This window comes from Enoplosus armatus, chromosome 19 (assembly GCF_043641665.1).
Source record: "Enoplosus armatus isolate fEnoArm2 chromosome 19, fEnoArm2.hap1, whole genome shotgun sequence".
In the NCBI taxonomy this organism is placed as follows: domain Eukaryota; kingdom Metazoa; phylum Chordata; class Actinopteri; order Centrarchiformes; family Enoplosidae; genus Enoplosus; species Enoplosus armatus.
Window position 1 is genome coordinate 15116652 of NC_092198.1, and position 16463 is coordinate 15133114.

Below are 16463 nucleotides of genomic sequence, written 5' to 3' on the forward strand. Positions count from 1 at the left end.
CTTGAGTTAGTCAGTTACTGTGGATTCCATTTTTCAGGGCAGAAAAGAGTCAAAAACACCCTTAAAAATGTCTCAAATCACTGCTACAGTATAATTCACTTTTCCACTGTCCATCCATACAGACTTTACTTTTTATGCACTTTAATTTCCGTAAAAAGCCTTAATTCCTTCACATATACAGGGATCATTTAATACAAGCTCTTTGCACATTTATGTAACAGACTTGATCTGAGGTTATTTTATGATGTAGTCTTGAAAACAGATGACTGACCTTGAATTTTCCTCATAAGGAAATCTCTGGATTGTGTGACATTGGAACTTGTACATAATAAAGCAGAAGTGGAAAACAGTTTTGCTTCTCAAAGCCTTTTATTGTTACACAGATATGGGGCCCGGCAGTGCATACAAGTTACACCAAGTAGCCTAAAGTACAGCATTTCAAAATCACATCGTTATTACATTGAAACAAATCAGAAACGGCACTTAATGTAAAAACCCCTGGTGTCAGTTCTCCCAGTTTTCTCACAATAGTGACCTTAAAACAACCACAAGACAAGCTGATGTTTCAAAAACCCCTAAACAACCCATTAGCCAGAGCTACTAACAAACATTGTTCTCTACATAGAACTCATCAGGTTGATATGAAAGACAGCTGGCTGGAGGATATTGAGGTTGCTTACTAAATGTTTCCCGTTCCATATAATCCTCTGGGAAAGCCACCGAAATGTGAAGGCAGTTTGGTCAGTGGGGGTAACACTGAGTTTCTCCTGGTGAGAGACAGGCCTCTGTGGCCTTGGTGAGAAACACCCTGAAGTTCAGACAGATTAGCAGCCTCACTGGGGAAGTGAAGGATTTTTCCCAGTGAGGTGTGACGTGGGGGCAAACAGGAAAGAGAGGTGAGGTGTCCTGCAAGGAATTCCCCCTTATCTCGATCCAAATGTTGGTCAGGAGCAAAGAGAAACTTTGACCTCGACCGCACCACAGGAACAGGGACCATTATCTGGATCCCTCTGAGTCATACAGTTCTCAAGCTTGTACAGTAAAATGAAATTCACATGAAAGTCCCTGGACCGCACTGATGACAAACTGAACTATTCCCCTGAGCTCAGCCTACTGTTGATGAAGTCAGCTTTATTATCAGAGAGCTGAGTGTACTTTGGAACAGGTGATAGAATAACACTCCACATCTTTTCATGACTCATCTTTTGCACAGCATTCAAATATGCTTACTAATGACCATGGGTTATTTAACTTGCTGTATTTGTGCAACTGAACAGTGGAAGTGAGCAGATGGTGACACAGATTGTGCTGTGATCGTTTGATTCCTGAATTGTGTAGGCGTCTCCACATCGAATACAATCTCTTTGATGAAGCAATGAAATCCATTTGTTTAGGAGAAAACTACGAATGATACACAACAATTCAATATCATAGTTTATTTTTTTCATCTTTTTCAGATATTTTCATATAAAAAAAGTGTCAGTAACTGACATCAGTCAGAAGTTTGAAATAAAAAAAAAAAAACCTCCACTTCCTCTCAAACCACTTCCAAATGTACCATTCCTTTATAATCATCTCCCTCCTCTTCCTCCACTGGATATCGCTCATTCATCTGTCTGATTCTCTCAATCCACCCTCAGAAGAATGCAGTACTTAACTGGTTTTAGTAAACAAAAAACAAAAACAGCAGAGATTTCACGCCTCTGTTCAAAATAAACAAAAAAACAAAAACAAAAGCTGCTTTTGCACTGGTTAGACTTCCCCAGCAGGGAAATAAGCACAGCTACAACCTTTTGCGTTCGACAGCTATCGACCGCAGTCGGCCCTGTGTGGGCCAGCCGGGTCCCCGAGCAATGGGAACGCGGCAGCCCGGAAAGAGTCTCTGCTCACCAAAGAGCACTTCTTTAATGTTTTCTAGAGAAAAACAGAAGAGGTATTCATTTACTGGTAAAATTCACAATCCAAAGCTTCGAAAGTGTTAGGGCGACCAGGCAGCTGGGATAAGCGGAAGACAGATAAGGTGTGGTTAGGGCAACCGGAAGCAAATCCCTCCTGGAAAACCTGGTTTCTAACTTTCTTTTTGATTAGCTTTTTTTTTTCTCTTCCCCACCCCCCCATTACCAGAAAAATAAAAGACATCATCATCAACAAGAAATGATAAACAGTTATCTCACAATAACGGAGCTACAGCAGAAGCAAGAAGTCTTTCCTTCAAAGTGCCTCGCTTTTTCTTTTTTTTCTTTTTTGACACATGAAATTCAAAGACGAAGACTTTTTTTTCCTCCATCATTTCTGTGAAACACACACACACACACATCCACACCTCAGTCATCATAAACACAGAACTCATCCACACGTGTACAGTCAAACTCAAAAAGGGCTCAGACAGTGTTCTTTGAGTTTCTTTCCACTTCTCTCAAATTTTCACACACTCCTTGGATTAGCTTACATTGACATTTGAGATTTTGGGACGGGGGTAGAGGAAAAGAGGGAGGGGGGTAATGCAGTGGATTTCTAATGTATAGGGGCTTATGGAATATGATGGGGTTGGGTGTGTGATTTGTGGATCAATATGACCCCGCTGAATTCAACATAGGAGCAGCAGCATCAGCACATACGCACACAGTGCTGGATAGTTCAGGCACACGTAAAAAAAAAAAAAAAAACGGTTAATGCTTCCATCTCCAGTTACCACTAACAGCAACTACATCGACAACAACATCCCTGTCCCTTAATACAAAATGAAATAAAAAGATATTAAAGAAACTAAACAAATATAACAGTGACGACAGAATCAAAAGTGCAGACTGTTTCCGGCTGCACAGCTTTCTGGGGCTTTTTCGGTGGGTCTTCACTCTACCAGGAGACGAAGAGACGCTGGAATACTGAAACGTCATCCTAGATGCCTCCGGTGTCCGTGCTCAGGCCCAGCACAAACTCCCCAGCAGAGCAGGAGTTTGCTCCAGGCTGCCCTCTCTTGGACAGTTTTGGCACTGCAGGCAACACGAACTGAGTTTGTGTATCCATTTGCAGTTTGAGAAGATTTTCTTCAACAGTTCTTTCTGTCTATTTTTTTTTTTCTTGCTTTCATTTGTTCTGATCCTCTTCTCAACATCCACCCAACAAGCACTGTCACAACCCAGGGCTTCTCTTCCACGTTTTTTGTTGAATCCCCCACCCCCACCCCTTTGATTTTCTTTTTTTTCTTTTTCTTGAAGTGTCCCATAATGAGCAACAACAATGACAGTAAAAAAACAACGATAAAAACGCCAAAAGCACTTCATGTCATGTAGCGGGTGATCGCTCTCAGAGCGTATAACAGTTCTGCCTGCATTCGCGCTTCCATAAGAAGCAGATTAACGTGGACCTGCAGGAGAAAACAGAGAGAGAAGAGACGGTTATTAAACATTGTACATTAATTAAAATAGCTGGAACAGATCAGGCCAGTAGATCAGGTAGATCTTACCTTCTCGGAGTGCTGAAACTGCCTCCAGAAACTCTCATACATTCGCTTGGTGGTCTTCTCAGGACTACACACCATGGTCTTAATATAGATCTTAAAGCTACGGTCCAGAAGCTGGTTTATCTCCCCATAATCATAGTCGTCATACCTGAAGAACACAGAGAAGCAGGGTGTTAGGAGACAGAGGCAACAGCGCCGACTGAGCAGAACATTACAAAACAAAGGTTAGATCATACAACAAGACAAAGTTTCCAGCGACTGACCTGATGCCGAACATGCAGTGGATGTAGTTCCAGATGGCTCTGCGCAGCATACTGGTGTCCACGTCCTTATGTGTTGCCATGGTGTTGTAGGTCAGATTGTAGGCCATCTGGAACTTCTCGTCCAGCATCTGACCAACGTCAGGGTACAGTCTGTTGACCAGAGAGAAACCGTGATCCTCCCAGCTGTAGTCCTACAGAAGAGATAAATAAGAAGTAAATAACATGTAGACCATCTTTTTAGAATCCTGTACTCTATGTTCAGCCTGTATTTGATCTCTACCTGCACTCTGAATGTGGGCACATGCTCCCCCCTCCTGGAGAAGTCCTTGTAGCCATAGCTGGGGTCCTCAAAGTGTCGGGAGATGTCTCTGGAGGGGACACACTCCTCGTCCTCCGCCGTGACCACCAGCATGCTCTCGGTCTTCTCCCTCTCAAAGCGGGTTGCCATCTCCTCCTGGCTCGCCTCCTCGTCATCGCGGCACTCCTGCAGCTGCTTCATGCGCTCCATCAGCACCTCCACCTCACCACACATCTCCTGGGGAAACAAAGAGAACATGCACCGTTAGGAAGGAATCAAACAAGAATCTGAGACTTCTTCACTAAGCTGCTGCCAACTTCTTAGCATCTGAACACACCCCGGATGTTAAGTGCAGGGACTGTGCCTGCTGCCTGGATTTAAGGTTCACACACTAGTGAGAAAACCTTCCCCCGCTCTCACTTTCATCCCTCTAGCTCACTGCGCGCACACACACACACACACACACACCCTGACCATCCACTACCACTCACCTGGTTGCCAAGCGGATCATCATGGTGATTAGCATGACCGTTGCCATTGGCAATGTCACAGACGCAGTACTGGCTGAGGGAGGGGGGTCTGAAAGTGTGCCCGCCGTCGCAGTGGATCTCGGGCGTGATGCCGCAGCCGAAGGTGAAGGAGGCGAGGGAGTGGTAGTGTGTGAGGAGGACAACGGCGTGGATCAGCTCTGCCAGGGACCAGCTGTGTTCCTCTGCCTTCAGAAGTCGCTGGAAAAAACAAAAAGGGGAAAAAAACTGAGTCGTGGCAACTGGAGCCAAATAATGACTTCAATATCACTGACCTTTTAGGAAGTGGGAAAATATTTTTCACCCGTCCAAACCAATTTATTGTCCCCATCTCCCTCTCCCACTTTCTGTCACTTAACCTCCACTGCTATAACTCCCAAGTCCATCCAAGTTATACAGCTGCAGCTATACTCTAGCCTCCACCCATGATCTCAGCCTGTTACGCAAGACTTTTCATGTCCACATCCACCCTCCAGGCAGTGCCCCGTCCTCTCACCTCCATGTGTTCCTTGGTGAGAAGCCAAGGCCGGTGGGCCAGGATCTTGTTGAGCTCTCCGAGCTGCTGCAGCTTCTGCGGGGCTTCATCCAGGCCGTTCAGCCACTTGGGATCCCCCCCGACCTGGAGGAAGTCGTTCACGTGGAGGTTGACCAGGTAGGAACACTGGTGTCTAGCTGCCGCCTGCAGGATCAGAAGAAAAGGAGATATTAACCACTAGATATTTACCCGCCTGACGTATTAACAGTTAAATGAATTCAGGAGGATACACATGACCGTACCATGATGCCGATGTAGTGTCGGTAGTGCAAAGACAGGGGTCCATCCATTTGCAGCAGGTAGTGCTGCGTCCGGAGAAAACTCTCCAGGTACTGCGGGTGGAAGCCCATCACCACAGAAATGTTGTCGAGGCGACCGAGGGCTGCAAACGCATCCTCAAATATCGACTGTGTCCGGGCGTCCACTTTACTGACTTTCAGAATCTAACGCAAAAAACAACAATAAATAAGAGGTTTCTTCCATAAATTCACGTTTGTGCCGGAGTTAAAAGTCTCAGCTGAGATTACAGACTGTCTCCTACCTCTTTTTCAGGGATGAATCTGCTTGGTCCGTTACCTAAGGGTCTTGGGATCCTTACTCCCAAGTCCTGCAGGACAAAAAAGAGAGAAAAACATGGACTTTAAATACCACAGGAAAGCAGAGGAGAAGCTCCCAGCACAGCCTGCCTGCTGTCACTTTACTGCTTCACCAGTGAGACAAACAGAGTGGCTTTGTTCCTCTGACACCAGTAAACTCGTCGGACCCTTACTGGTTTACAGAGACAAATGACAATAAAATGAGATTTAATGTTTTTTTTCCTCTCCATTGCCAAAGCAACATGCAACTCTTCACAGCGTCGCGTTGATTTACACATTAATGCATAAAACCATAAATGAGTAAATGAGAAACGTCAAACACACAACGCGACACTTTGCTCTGATACAAAACAGTTAAAATCACGACAGAAACCTTTACACGGTGTCTGTTATAGACCTGTAACTTTCCGCTGCTTGTCGAGACATGTCTACTAGTGGACACTGTCCCGCAGCGCACAATGAAGACGGTCAAGTGGGATGAATGAATGAGCACGAAATGCATAATATTCAGAAACCGGGTTCTAAAAAAACAAAACAAAGCATGCTTTAAAGTGTCATTTCCATGGCTGCTTCTTTGGAAGTGAAATCAACAAAGAAAAATACAACTCAAGGGACTTTCTTGTCCGATGACCACAAACTCTCGTAAACAACCTGCACAAAAGGCTGCACTGCAGCTCGTCAGCTCGGGACGAGAAACGTCGCCTAAAAAGCGTCAATAATGTGACACACTGTGTAAATCCCAGCCTTCACACGGAGCAGTGGGACTGTTATCTGCTCCTGAAGCCTTTCTTCTTTCTCTTACCTTTTTGCTTAGCCGTTCACAATGGGTACATATCTTTAACAGCTTTGTCACCGCAAAATAATGATTTTCCACGTTTTCTGCCGGTACGACCGCGTGCCTCATCTCGTGTCCTCGCTGCACTTTGATTATTTTAAGGGTATAAAAAAAAATGAAAACGCGTATTCTGGATGGCTGTGTCCTCCTCTCTTTGTTCCTTGAGGCACTGGGTATAAAGTGCTCGGCAGTCAGCTGTTGCAGCCCTGAAGCAGAATACCGTCCTCTCTCGCTCATACATTCGGTAAATAAGTCGAGGCTCGTGTGATTGACGTGCTCGGCGGGCCAATCGGGTGGCGAAAACAGCCTCCCGGCAGCCAATGGCAGCGGGAGGAACGCGTGCGGGAGGAGCTAAGCGTGAGGAGAGAGGGTACGGGGGGGGGGGCCTTAACGTGAGCGGAGGGAACAGTCCCCCCTCTAAGAAAACATCATCACTTCTCTCTCCTTTTGTTCCCCGCTGCCACTGATCATGATTGGATTTACAGTAATGCATTGCACCCTGTATGCTAAATAATGGCAGCGATCCATTCAAGGTGATTGCTGCTTGATTTTCCTCTCTAATCAATACTTAAATCAATGACGGAGGTATGGAGAAATCACCCTGCGGTGACGACTAGAAATAGTTTTCTGTAACGCTGCCAAGTGTGGCTGGAAAAATGCATGTGTGTGTTATCTGTGTGTTCATCTGTGTAATGTGCATTCAATGAAAACAACAACAACCCAAAGCCAGCTCCAGCATGCAGTAGCAAGTCCCCCTATTGGCTTCTTGAGCCCTCAGCTGTCCTTGGTGAGCAGCAGAAGAAGGTAGAGGTCTGCTGTGCACAGATCAGCATCAGCACGCAGCGAGATGGATAGCTGCGGGACCTGCTGCAACAACAACAGCCCTTCAGTTAGTGGTTTTGCACCGCAGCCTATCAGACCATAGATAATGCCATTCCTCCACCAATCAGCCCAGCCTGGAGGAGCCCTTTAAAAGGCAAGAGGAAGTAGAGATAAGGAAGGCAGCTCTTATGGCTTTGTTTATCCCAGCTTGACAATAACACGCTCACTGGAACAGTGTATAACTAGTTGATCACGCCGCAGTGGTTAGAAAGTCAATAATTACTCAGAATTATATGAGCTGAGACGAGCTGAAAACAACACTGTGCACTGCAGATTTTATATTACAGTGTAATATCCACCTTATTTCACCCAGACAAGTCTGTCGCTGTACCACAAGTGCTATACGTGTCTTTGAAATTGCTGGTAAACAACAGATAAACAGTTGTATATTCATGTAAAAGCACATGCGAGTTAAGTGCTGTTTCCTCTGTGGATGGCCAGCAACCACGTTACAAAAGCATCCACATATCGGCCAGTGTGTGCGCAGACACACACATGCACATCATGTTTTTGTGTGAGATTTCAAAATAAGATGTTTCCCAAGCAAAACAAAAATGACTTTTCTTTTCTGAGAAAAAGACTCATTTTATGGGAGGAAAGCAACACAATAGTTTTGATTGTTTGAAAAAGTCGATACTATCTTCGTTTCAGTTCATCCTCACTGCAACAACTCTGGCTATGTAAGTGTTTGGGTGAGCTGTGAAGGGATGTCCAATAAAAAGCAGACAACAAGATGGAGAGTGGTAGACAAGAAAAGGCAAGTCTGCCTCCGTGCACTCCGATCCAGAGCCTGCCCAGCCAGTTCGGCAACCGACTGCAAGTCCCCCACACTGGTAGCAGGATAGCACAGTATTCAGCAGGTTCATTGTGTGGGTCGAGCCACCCCCCCCCCCCCCCGCTCCCTCTCCTGATGCCACAGGGTGGGGTGCGGGGCAGCGGTAAACATGTTCCCAGGGCTGGAGTCAGCACTCCCAGGGCTGCCGGGAGCCCCATGGCTCAGCAAAGCTGCAGAAGAGGCTGGTCAGCGTTAGGGCTTACGACACACCAAACCTTTTCACATAAAAGCGCTTAGGCTCGGGGGTCCGGCCTCGCGGACAGGGCCAAACACTATTGTCAGAGTGCACGCACTGACTCCCCTGTGAGGCTTTACTGTACTCACATCAGGAGTATCCGTGTGTGTGCAGTGATCCAGGCATATATGCTCCTTCTGTGATCAAGGCTGTGATTACGTCTCCAGTTCAACGTCTTTGGTCCAAATGATAAAAAGCTGCGTTTGTAGTTGTTCCCAGAGCTGAATTATGCAAAAGTTACATGGAATTATAAGACGCTTTTGTCATGAAAACACTAAACATCCAAATAACATTATAAGCTCTGCAAAGATTCAGAAAAAGCTTGTAAGTGGAACCTGAATTAAGGTGTTTTTTTAAACTATACATCCAGTTCCCATTCCTGTATCTTTAGGTAAGTGTGTTGAACTTGTTTGCACACTTGGACTTCATTTTATGTCTCTGGTGTTGACACAACTTAAGAAAACATGACAAAATATTTGACTTCAGACTTCAACATGTTACACCTCGCTTGTATTACAACCTGTAAGACTTTCAGTAAGACTGCGTATTCTGTGGTGTCCTCTGAAGCTGGTTCAGAACACGGTGTGACATATGAAAAACCACACTGCAGGTGTCTTCAGGGAGTCTGAAGATCTACATCTTTAGGCGTCTCAGTTATTTGGTGTCGCCTACAGTCAGTTTGAATGTCGTTAAATGAAACACTCCAAACATGCTTGTTATGATCAAGCTTCAATGAATGAGCATGTAGACAACACGGCAGCTGAGAGGCTCATTAGCTGTTGTAAGGGATAAACCAGTGACCTTTTAGCTATGGGATGGCCACTGAGCCACAGTGCCACCCTGGAGATGTAACTGTGTGTGAGTGTGTGATGGCCGGTCGGAGTATAGAGGTTAGGACAACATTGGGACGATTAGTTATGACGGAGAAAAGGCTCCTGGTGATTGCAACAATAGGAATCATCTCAGATTTGTTTTAACAGTGTGCATATCATCAGATAGTGACCTGTTGGAGGAAAGGCCCGTCTTACAGTAATGGTAATAAAAATATTCCCATTAAAAGTTATTATAGCCATTATAAGAAGCTGTTTCATGCTCATTCATGGACAGTATAACTACGTCACTTTTAAAAGAAGAAATAACACAATCTTCCTTTTCAAATTAAAACTTGAATTCATAAGTAATAAAACTCCCCCTTGCTCAATTCAACGCTGGTTTTGGGCGCTGTAGCCTTACATGGTCTAGTATGACCAGCTTATGATGGCTAATAATAGCAAACTTGACAATTTTGTAGTCAGTTCCATGTCTTTGTCTAACACTGAATGACCCAGTGTCCATAGAAATGTAATGCCTACTTTGCATACGAGAGTACTAACTATACACTTTGGAAGCAGTGTATTCTGTCATATTTTGGTGAAAACATGACTAACTGGAACATACGGCGCATACTGATAGATAGCAGAGAAGTGTATTGTGTTCTGAGAAGTTTCTAATGGACATTTTCTTCCCAGTCAACACTTTTTGGGATTTTTGGAATCCATTTTGTCCGCTGACCACTGTCTCTGTGCTCATGAATGAGTCAACTAGAAACGTTTCACAGCCTACTGTAAGTCTACAAAGTAAAAAACAGTATCACTCAACAGCGAGTGAAACAGATTCCACAGAAAAAATGTGGAACCAAGTGTGGCAAGTTCAATAAGTGAGGTTGCCACTGAGGAATTTAAGGTTTAGTGAAGTACACCAGTACACAGACATTTGGCACGTCGTTAGAACATTTTACAACCCAGTTATGAGGATAGAAATTATAGAACTGTAGAAAGTGGTATGAAAGTAGACACTGAATCTGGAACAATTAGTAGTTTTAAAGCAAAAGCCAAAGTTCATTAACATCCAACTGTCTACTGTCAAGAATTAGTTCACTAAACTTTTTATGAGTAAAAAAGTATGGCAGCTACTTTCTCGAATGCTCACAAACAGTTTTTTTTTTCTTTATGAGTGTGGAGCAGAATTAACAACAGCCTTAAACCAATAAAGAGGATGGTAATGTTAATAAGATAAAAAAAAAAGCAGAGAGAGGAAGCCATGCCAGGCGTAAACTCTGCACATATGTGTCTCAGCGCGGCTGTGTTTTCTCATGCAGTAAGACGCGAGGGAACCGCAAAAACTGTGGGGATGTTCAACAAGTGGCAGAAGTCCACCAGACCAGTTCAAACCTAACCTATCAGTGCACAGAGGAGAGGAAGCAGAAAACTCTCGAACACTGACATAAGCCTAGCAACAGGCTTCCACCAATCACAGGACGGTTACAGGAACCAATCTTCTCTGCTCTCTCTCTCGTTTCTCTGAAAAAAAGAAAAGGAAAACAGAAAAAAAAAAAAAAGTTCTGCGAGGTATGAAGTTCACTGAACAAACGAATCTGGTCTGTTTCATAGAAAGTAATTTACTAGCAGTTTACTGTATGTTGCTCAGTTGTAACTTTTGAGTTTCTCTGTCAAAAAAGTGGTGAAACAAATGTCTCCTAACTTCACAGCAAAACACAAAACCACACTGCTCCCAGCAGCAACTCTCCTCTGTGAAAAACAACTCGACACTTTTCTTCCAATGTACACAGACTGCTCTGAAACCTGCGGTGACTTTTTTACAACAGTAAAAAAGTAAATCAATACATTTAAATACTATAGATGTACAGATACAAGGAGAGACTAAGAGGGTATCCCCCCACCCCACTCTTCAAACACAGCTCTTGGTTCGACTTCTATCTCGCTGAGCATTTAACCGAGCAGGCTGGAGGGTTAACCCTTACCTGCCCACAGGCAACAACCTGCCTGCAGAATTTTCTGTCACCCAACAGAGCAGTAACCACTACAACTGGTGCTAATTGTCAGACCATTCAAAGTGAGAAGTGAGGGTTACATGTAGTGTAATCTTAACCATCATTTTAAGACTTATGAGCCAAAGTTGAATCAATGTGGGAATTAACTCGACCAGAGTTGCCTTTTGGCCCTCTTTGAGCGACTCTTGGTCCCCTTTCTTATCCTTTTTTTCCCCCAGTCGCCTCTTCTCTGATCTGTGTGTATTCTGGCAGGCTATCAGAGTGGAGCGGTCTCGCCAAGCGCCGACTTTCCTGAGAGGAGAGGCGTGCCCCCCAGACCAGCGGGTCCTGGACCAGCGCACACCAACACTGGGAGGAAGCAGCGTTCCCTGGATTCCATGAAACGCAGAGGAACTGCAGAGACTTCAGGGAGAACACGGAAAAGAGAAAAAAAAAATACAGATCGAGGGGGAAAGAAGTATCTGGGACAAAAGATAACGTCTCTTTCATAACTGCAGCGCCTAAAACATGCATGTACATAGTTCCCTAAATTATCTATATGTACTGTAGGCAACAATCCAGGGGAAAAAGGCGTTGGCCTGCAACCCCTGTGTGCACGTGAGGAAGAGTGAGTTCCCGGGGATGTTATTCTAACAGGGAGAGGGCAGCTGTCACAATACAACAGGCTCCAGGAGAAAAGATCCCATAGAAAAACGGAAAATATCAAACCCACCCCTGCTATCTTTAGCCTGATATGACACAGCCACCACAAATCAATGAGAAACTCTCCATTTTGCTTTTCTCTCTACATTCTCTCCATTTCTATAATAACAACCACTCTTCATAGAGTTCACTGAGGGGAAACACGGGAGACAACACTGCGGGGCCGAGTCCAGAGGTGCTGCCAAAATTTCAAAAGACAAACTTCAGAGTTTTGCAAAGTATCGCAGAAAATGTTTCAGATACTGAAGACACGCAGGGTGAAATCTAGGGCAAGCTTATCTCTACTACTCATGTTATCCACAAACATGGGACTAACAAAGCTGACCTTATACCAGCATTGAGACTGAGCCTCCTGGCATGCACAGCTGGGGTTTTTTCTCTCTCTAACAAGACCTCGGCTCTGCTGACTGAGCAAAAAAATGACTCATGTCACCGGGAATCTGGCCAAAAGGTTGTTGATCATCGCCCTATAATTCTTAATGGGCACTGTAAACCCAGAACAAAAGACCCGACCCTTCACCTGTTTCTGCGAGAATACAGAAAGGAGATGATTCATTCCTAAAAAAACACAGATAAACAAGTTCCTAACAGCAGCTTACAGCAGACGACGCTCCAACTAGTAATAAAAGAGGCCGACCAAACACTTGATGAACAAACAGTTTTATCATTTCCATGTAGCAACATGACAACAAGTCAATGTACTCTTTTTATATAACAGAACACGAAGGGTTGACAGTCCTGAGAGCAGCGATCCAGTGTGAGGTATACCAGTTTAGACAGAGACACAGACAGACACTGATCAAGTATGATGTAATACATCATAGGAGCTACAGCAAAGATTAGAAACTACTGCACTCGTTATTATCTGTACTTATGTCTGTTGCTGACAGCGGTTTCACTTCTGCCCTTCTCTCTTTCCACCATCTAGTCTCTCAATCTGTAACCTTCACCATGAGGCATTTTGATTGCAAAGAGTGGATGCGATACTGCTGCACTTTAAGGGGGGAGGAAGTGATATGGCCTAATCGTTGCCCTCAGAACCATTTCGACCGTGTCCTATTACTTCATTAATAGGCAATGAGCCACGGTACTGAATGGCAGAACAAAATAGCTGGCAGAACCTCATTTGAGTGCGACGTCACGGCGACGGCCCCATTAATGTTTAATCGTTTATGAAATGTCTGTTTGATTAGGTGGAAACTCGATCACCTTGGTCTCTGTCCTTTTCACCTGTCGTCGCTGACTCAACATTTCCACTAATTTTAGAGATTATTTGAAGCCGCTGATGCTTCGCGTGACATTGAACAGTAGAGACAGAAGAAATAGGGCAAAGAGGGATCCCAATTTAAATTCACATGGCAAGTAAAAATGGCATTCAATTCATATTTTCACTGCCTTTGTAAGCGGTTAAATATCACTAATTACTATTTCCCCATGGTGTCTTAAATCTCCTCCACATTCAATATAAGATAAAGGGTTCAGATAAAAGATAAAAGTCAATTTTCTATTTCATAAATTAAGTTTTGTACATGAAAGTATTAATTGACCATTCGCTAAGCACACACTCTCCTGTTGCTACACCTTCAATGGGTCCTTGATCTCAGACAGAGGTGGATAAAAGACATCGATTTTTCAACTGAACTGACAGCTATTAATCAGATGTAGCTAGCTAGCTAAGGTTGCCTCCATGTAATTGGTTAAAAATGCTGTCTCTGGGTGTCTTTAAAACAAGCTGACTCGTTTTTAAACAATGGGTCTTAATGGTGTATTTGATAGCTACATACACAATATAAGGCTAAACTACAAAAGCTGCATGTCTCATGGGCTGGAATCAACCAGGTCAGTCAAAGGTGAATGGGAGAAGTCTGAGTAACAGTAACCTTCTATTAGACTGAAATGTACAGATTACAGCTATAGACTGTTTTTCTTGCACCACAAGTTCAACTTCAAACAGTGGTCTGAGATGAAGTGCAGAACATACACACAGTGAAGCCAGCAGAGTCAGTGTGTGCAAACACAAGAGGGACAAGTAGCAACAAACTCACAGCACATGCACATACATGTTGTCCTCTTGAGACCCGATGAGTTCCTCAAACATGAAATCACAAGCACGTGACATGAGGTCATGAGTTTCTACTGTCCAAAACAACATCGGAAAAATGCAGAAAATGCTTCCCTTTGCACATTATCTTCCAGGACTGAAATATGTCCATACATCCGACCGCTTACGCAAACAGTGCATGCTGAGTCATTCACGTGTCTCACATTAAATTTAAGTCAAATCAAATTATAACTGTAAAATAATAAAATCATTATAATAATTAAAGCTGAGTATAGCAGCTTTTGCAAACTATCACCTGCTAAGTAGACACTTTGGGGTAAAAATAGCCACCTCGGAGCCATTTTTATTAGCACGATATACAATCTACATTTAGAAATATTGTAAAAGTTTGTATTTTTCATGCTGCGTTTGCTTGATGTAAACATATAATAATATAAAACATATTCTCATGAGACAATATCTGTGCGTTTGTGTTATTTATTTTAATAATTAATCCAGCTTAAACTTTTTTTTTACTCTCTCTTAAAAAATGTACTGGGTTAATGTTTAGGGTGTGTGTGCATGCTGGTTCTTCACTTTTACAAACTCTCCATGGACCTCATAACCCTGACAGAGGTGTGTGTACGTGTGTGTGTGTGTGTGTGTGTGTGTGTGTGTGTGTGGTGCTCTGTCTCATGCCACAGGCAGTGTTGGACATATTTGCTCTGTGGTTAATCAATTACAGGCCTGTGGGACCGAGAAAAAGAACAAACCAACGGCTGAAACTCGTTCCTCTTGTGGACTCGATTTAAATATCTCACAAACTTTCAAGTGTCAGATATAATTAGGAGATAAGATGGCTTCTGTCCAGTGCAGCATTCACTGATTATATTACTGTGGTGACGAATAACATTCGTCTTTAGTCATACTTTTTTTTGTATTAGTGTTACAACCAAGTGCACAGATAACCTGCTGCATGCTGGGAGCTGATGGGCAATAAATGGTGTTACATAACCCAAATAGGTGGACACCATTGTATTAACACTGCCAGGAGGTCTGGCAGTGCTCCTATTGGTGTCATGATTAAGAAAAGAATGAATCTATGAGTTCGAAGATAAGCAGTAACAGTATATGTTTTAGCTAACTCAGCTAAATTGGCACTGTGGCTTGACTGAGTCAGTAGCGTCGGAAAACTTGCGAGTATCCACATTATTTTGAAAAGAGGAAGAAAAAGGGCAACATCATCATGATGAAGTAAAGCTTGTCGCTGATGTGATAAAACATAAAGCCTTTTAATCAACAAAGAGATGGAAAAAGTTTGTCTCGCACGCTTTAGTGCAAAAGCATTAAACACAGGGGAAGTTATCTAAATTTATATGCATACATTTATACTGACTAACACAGAAGAACTTTGTGTTAGTTATAATCATACACTTATAAACTATAAATCCAGCCAATGCATAACTTTGATAAGTGACATCCCTCATCAGTGATTATGTCACACATAATGGATGTGGGGGTTAAAGAGGGCATTCACAACAAATGAAATGATGGAGGGTGGAAAGAGTGATGAGAGAAGAGTGATAAAAGGTAAGAGGACAGAGGGAGAGGATTATTTGATCAGTGTGCGGAGAGAAAGCGCCTCGGACCTTATCATGGATAAGTAAACACCCCACACCGTCTGGAGTGACATCATTGTCCCTGAGAATCAATAACCAGCCACTTCCTGTGCAGCAGGAAAATCGATGACTCTGTACACTAGATTACCTATCTGTGCCCACTCACCTGAGGAGGCACACACAAACACACACACATACACACACACACACTAATGCACACTGTAATGCAGAGCACATACATGGGGAGCATTAACAGAAACAAACCCACTGCCACAGTTTTCACCAAGGGGAACAGTATTTGTGCGGCTTCAGTGCAGAGTCAGCCCATTATGGGATTAGTGGCAGCCACAGCGCAGTGTAGGCCTACTGTTGAAGTCTAAAGGGGATAATGGCTCTGCCAAATCAGATTTCTATCAGGTTTCCCACACAAACACACATATACACACACCTAAAAACCAAAGCAGCATGCCTCAGCACCAATCCGCAAATCTCCCAGATCCCCCTGCTTTCCTCAGGAGCATTTGTCAACCTCTCTACTGCGTGCCTTGTTTTTTACTCGATTTATAGTACATAATTATGCAATAACGGCTGAGATCAGGGTTAAAAGGTAAAAAAAAGTGGAGCCTAAAAACATTTGGAACCACACAGGCATTTTTGCGTCACTCAAAGAGCTCCTCGTAAATGTCGTCGCCCATAAACGAGTGGTCTGAGCTTTAAGCACCATTGACAAAACTGGATGTGCTCACAAGATTACTTAAGCTAAGCAGAGAAAAAGAAAACGCATCGCTCCAGGCTTGTTTTC

The 16463-nt window shown here is 43.6% G+C and overlaps 1 protein-coding gene across 4 annotated transcripts in view; it reads right to left on the reverse strand.

Moving 5' to 3' along the window:
• Nucleotides 1-1421: 1421 nt before the first annotated feature.
• The window catches only part of sesn1 (sestrin 1), a 50754-nt gene continuing 35712 nt past the window's right edge, over nucleotides 1422-16463 (reverse strand). Inside the window, exons 1-9 of one of the 4 annotated variants that reach the window (XM_070925766.1) lie at nucleotides 6485-6708; nucleotides 5628-5693; nucleotides 5329-5529; nucleotides 5048-5230; nucleotides 4516-4752; nucleotides 4007-4261; nucleotides 3727-3917; nucleotides 3467-3611; nucleotides 1422-3367 (exon numbers count right to left, since the gene is read on the reverse strand). In XM_070925766.1, the coding sequence (XP_070781867.1) occupies nucleotides 3281-3367; nucleotides 3467-3611; nucleotides 3727-3917; nucleotides 4007-4261; nucleotides 4516-4752; nucleotides 5048-5230; nucleotides 5329-5529; nucleotides 5628-5693; nucleotides 6485-6586 (1467 nt within the window). In that variant the 5' untranslated portion in view covers nucleotides 6587-6708 and the 3' untranslated portion in view covers nucleotides 1422-3280. Of the gene's footprint in view, nucleotides 3368-3466; nucleotides 3612-3726; nucleotides 3918-4006; nucleotides 4266-4488; nucleotides 4753-5047; nucleotides 5231-5328; nucleotides 5530-5627; nucleotides 5694-6484; nucleotides 6709-16463 lie in introns of those variants that run through there. The other 3 variants (XM_070925765.1, XM_070925764.1, XM_070925763.1) reach the window with 3 other exon arrangements.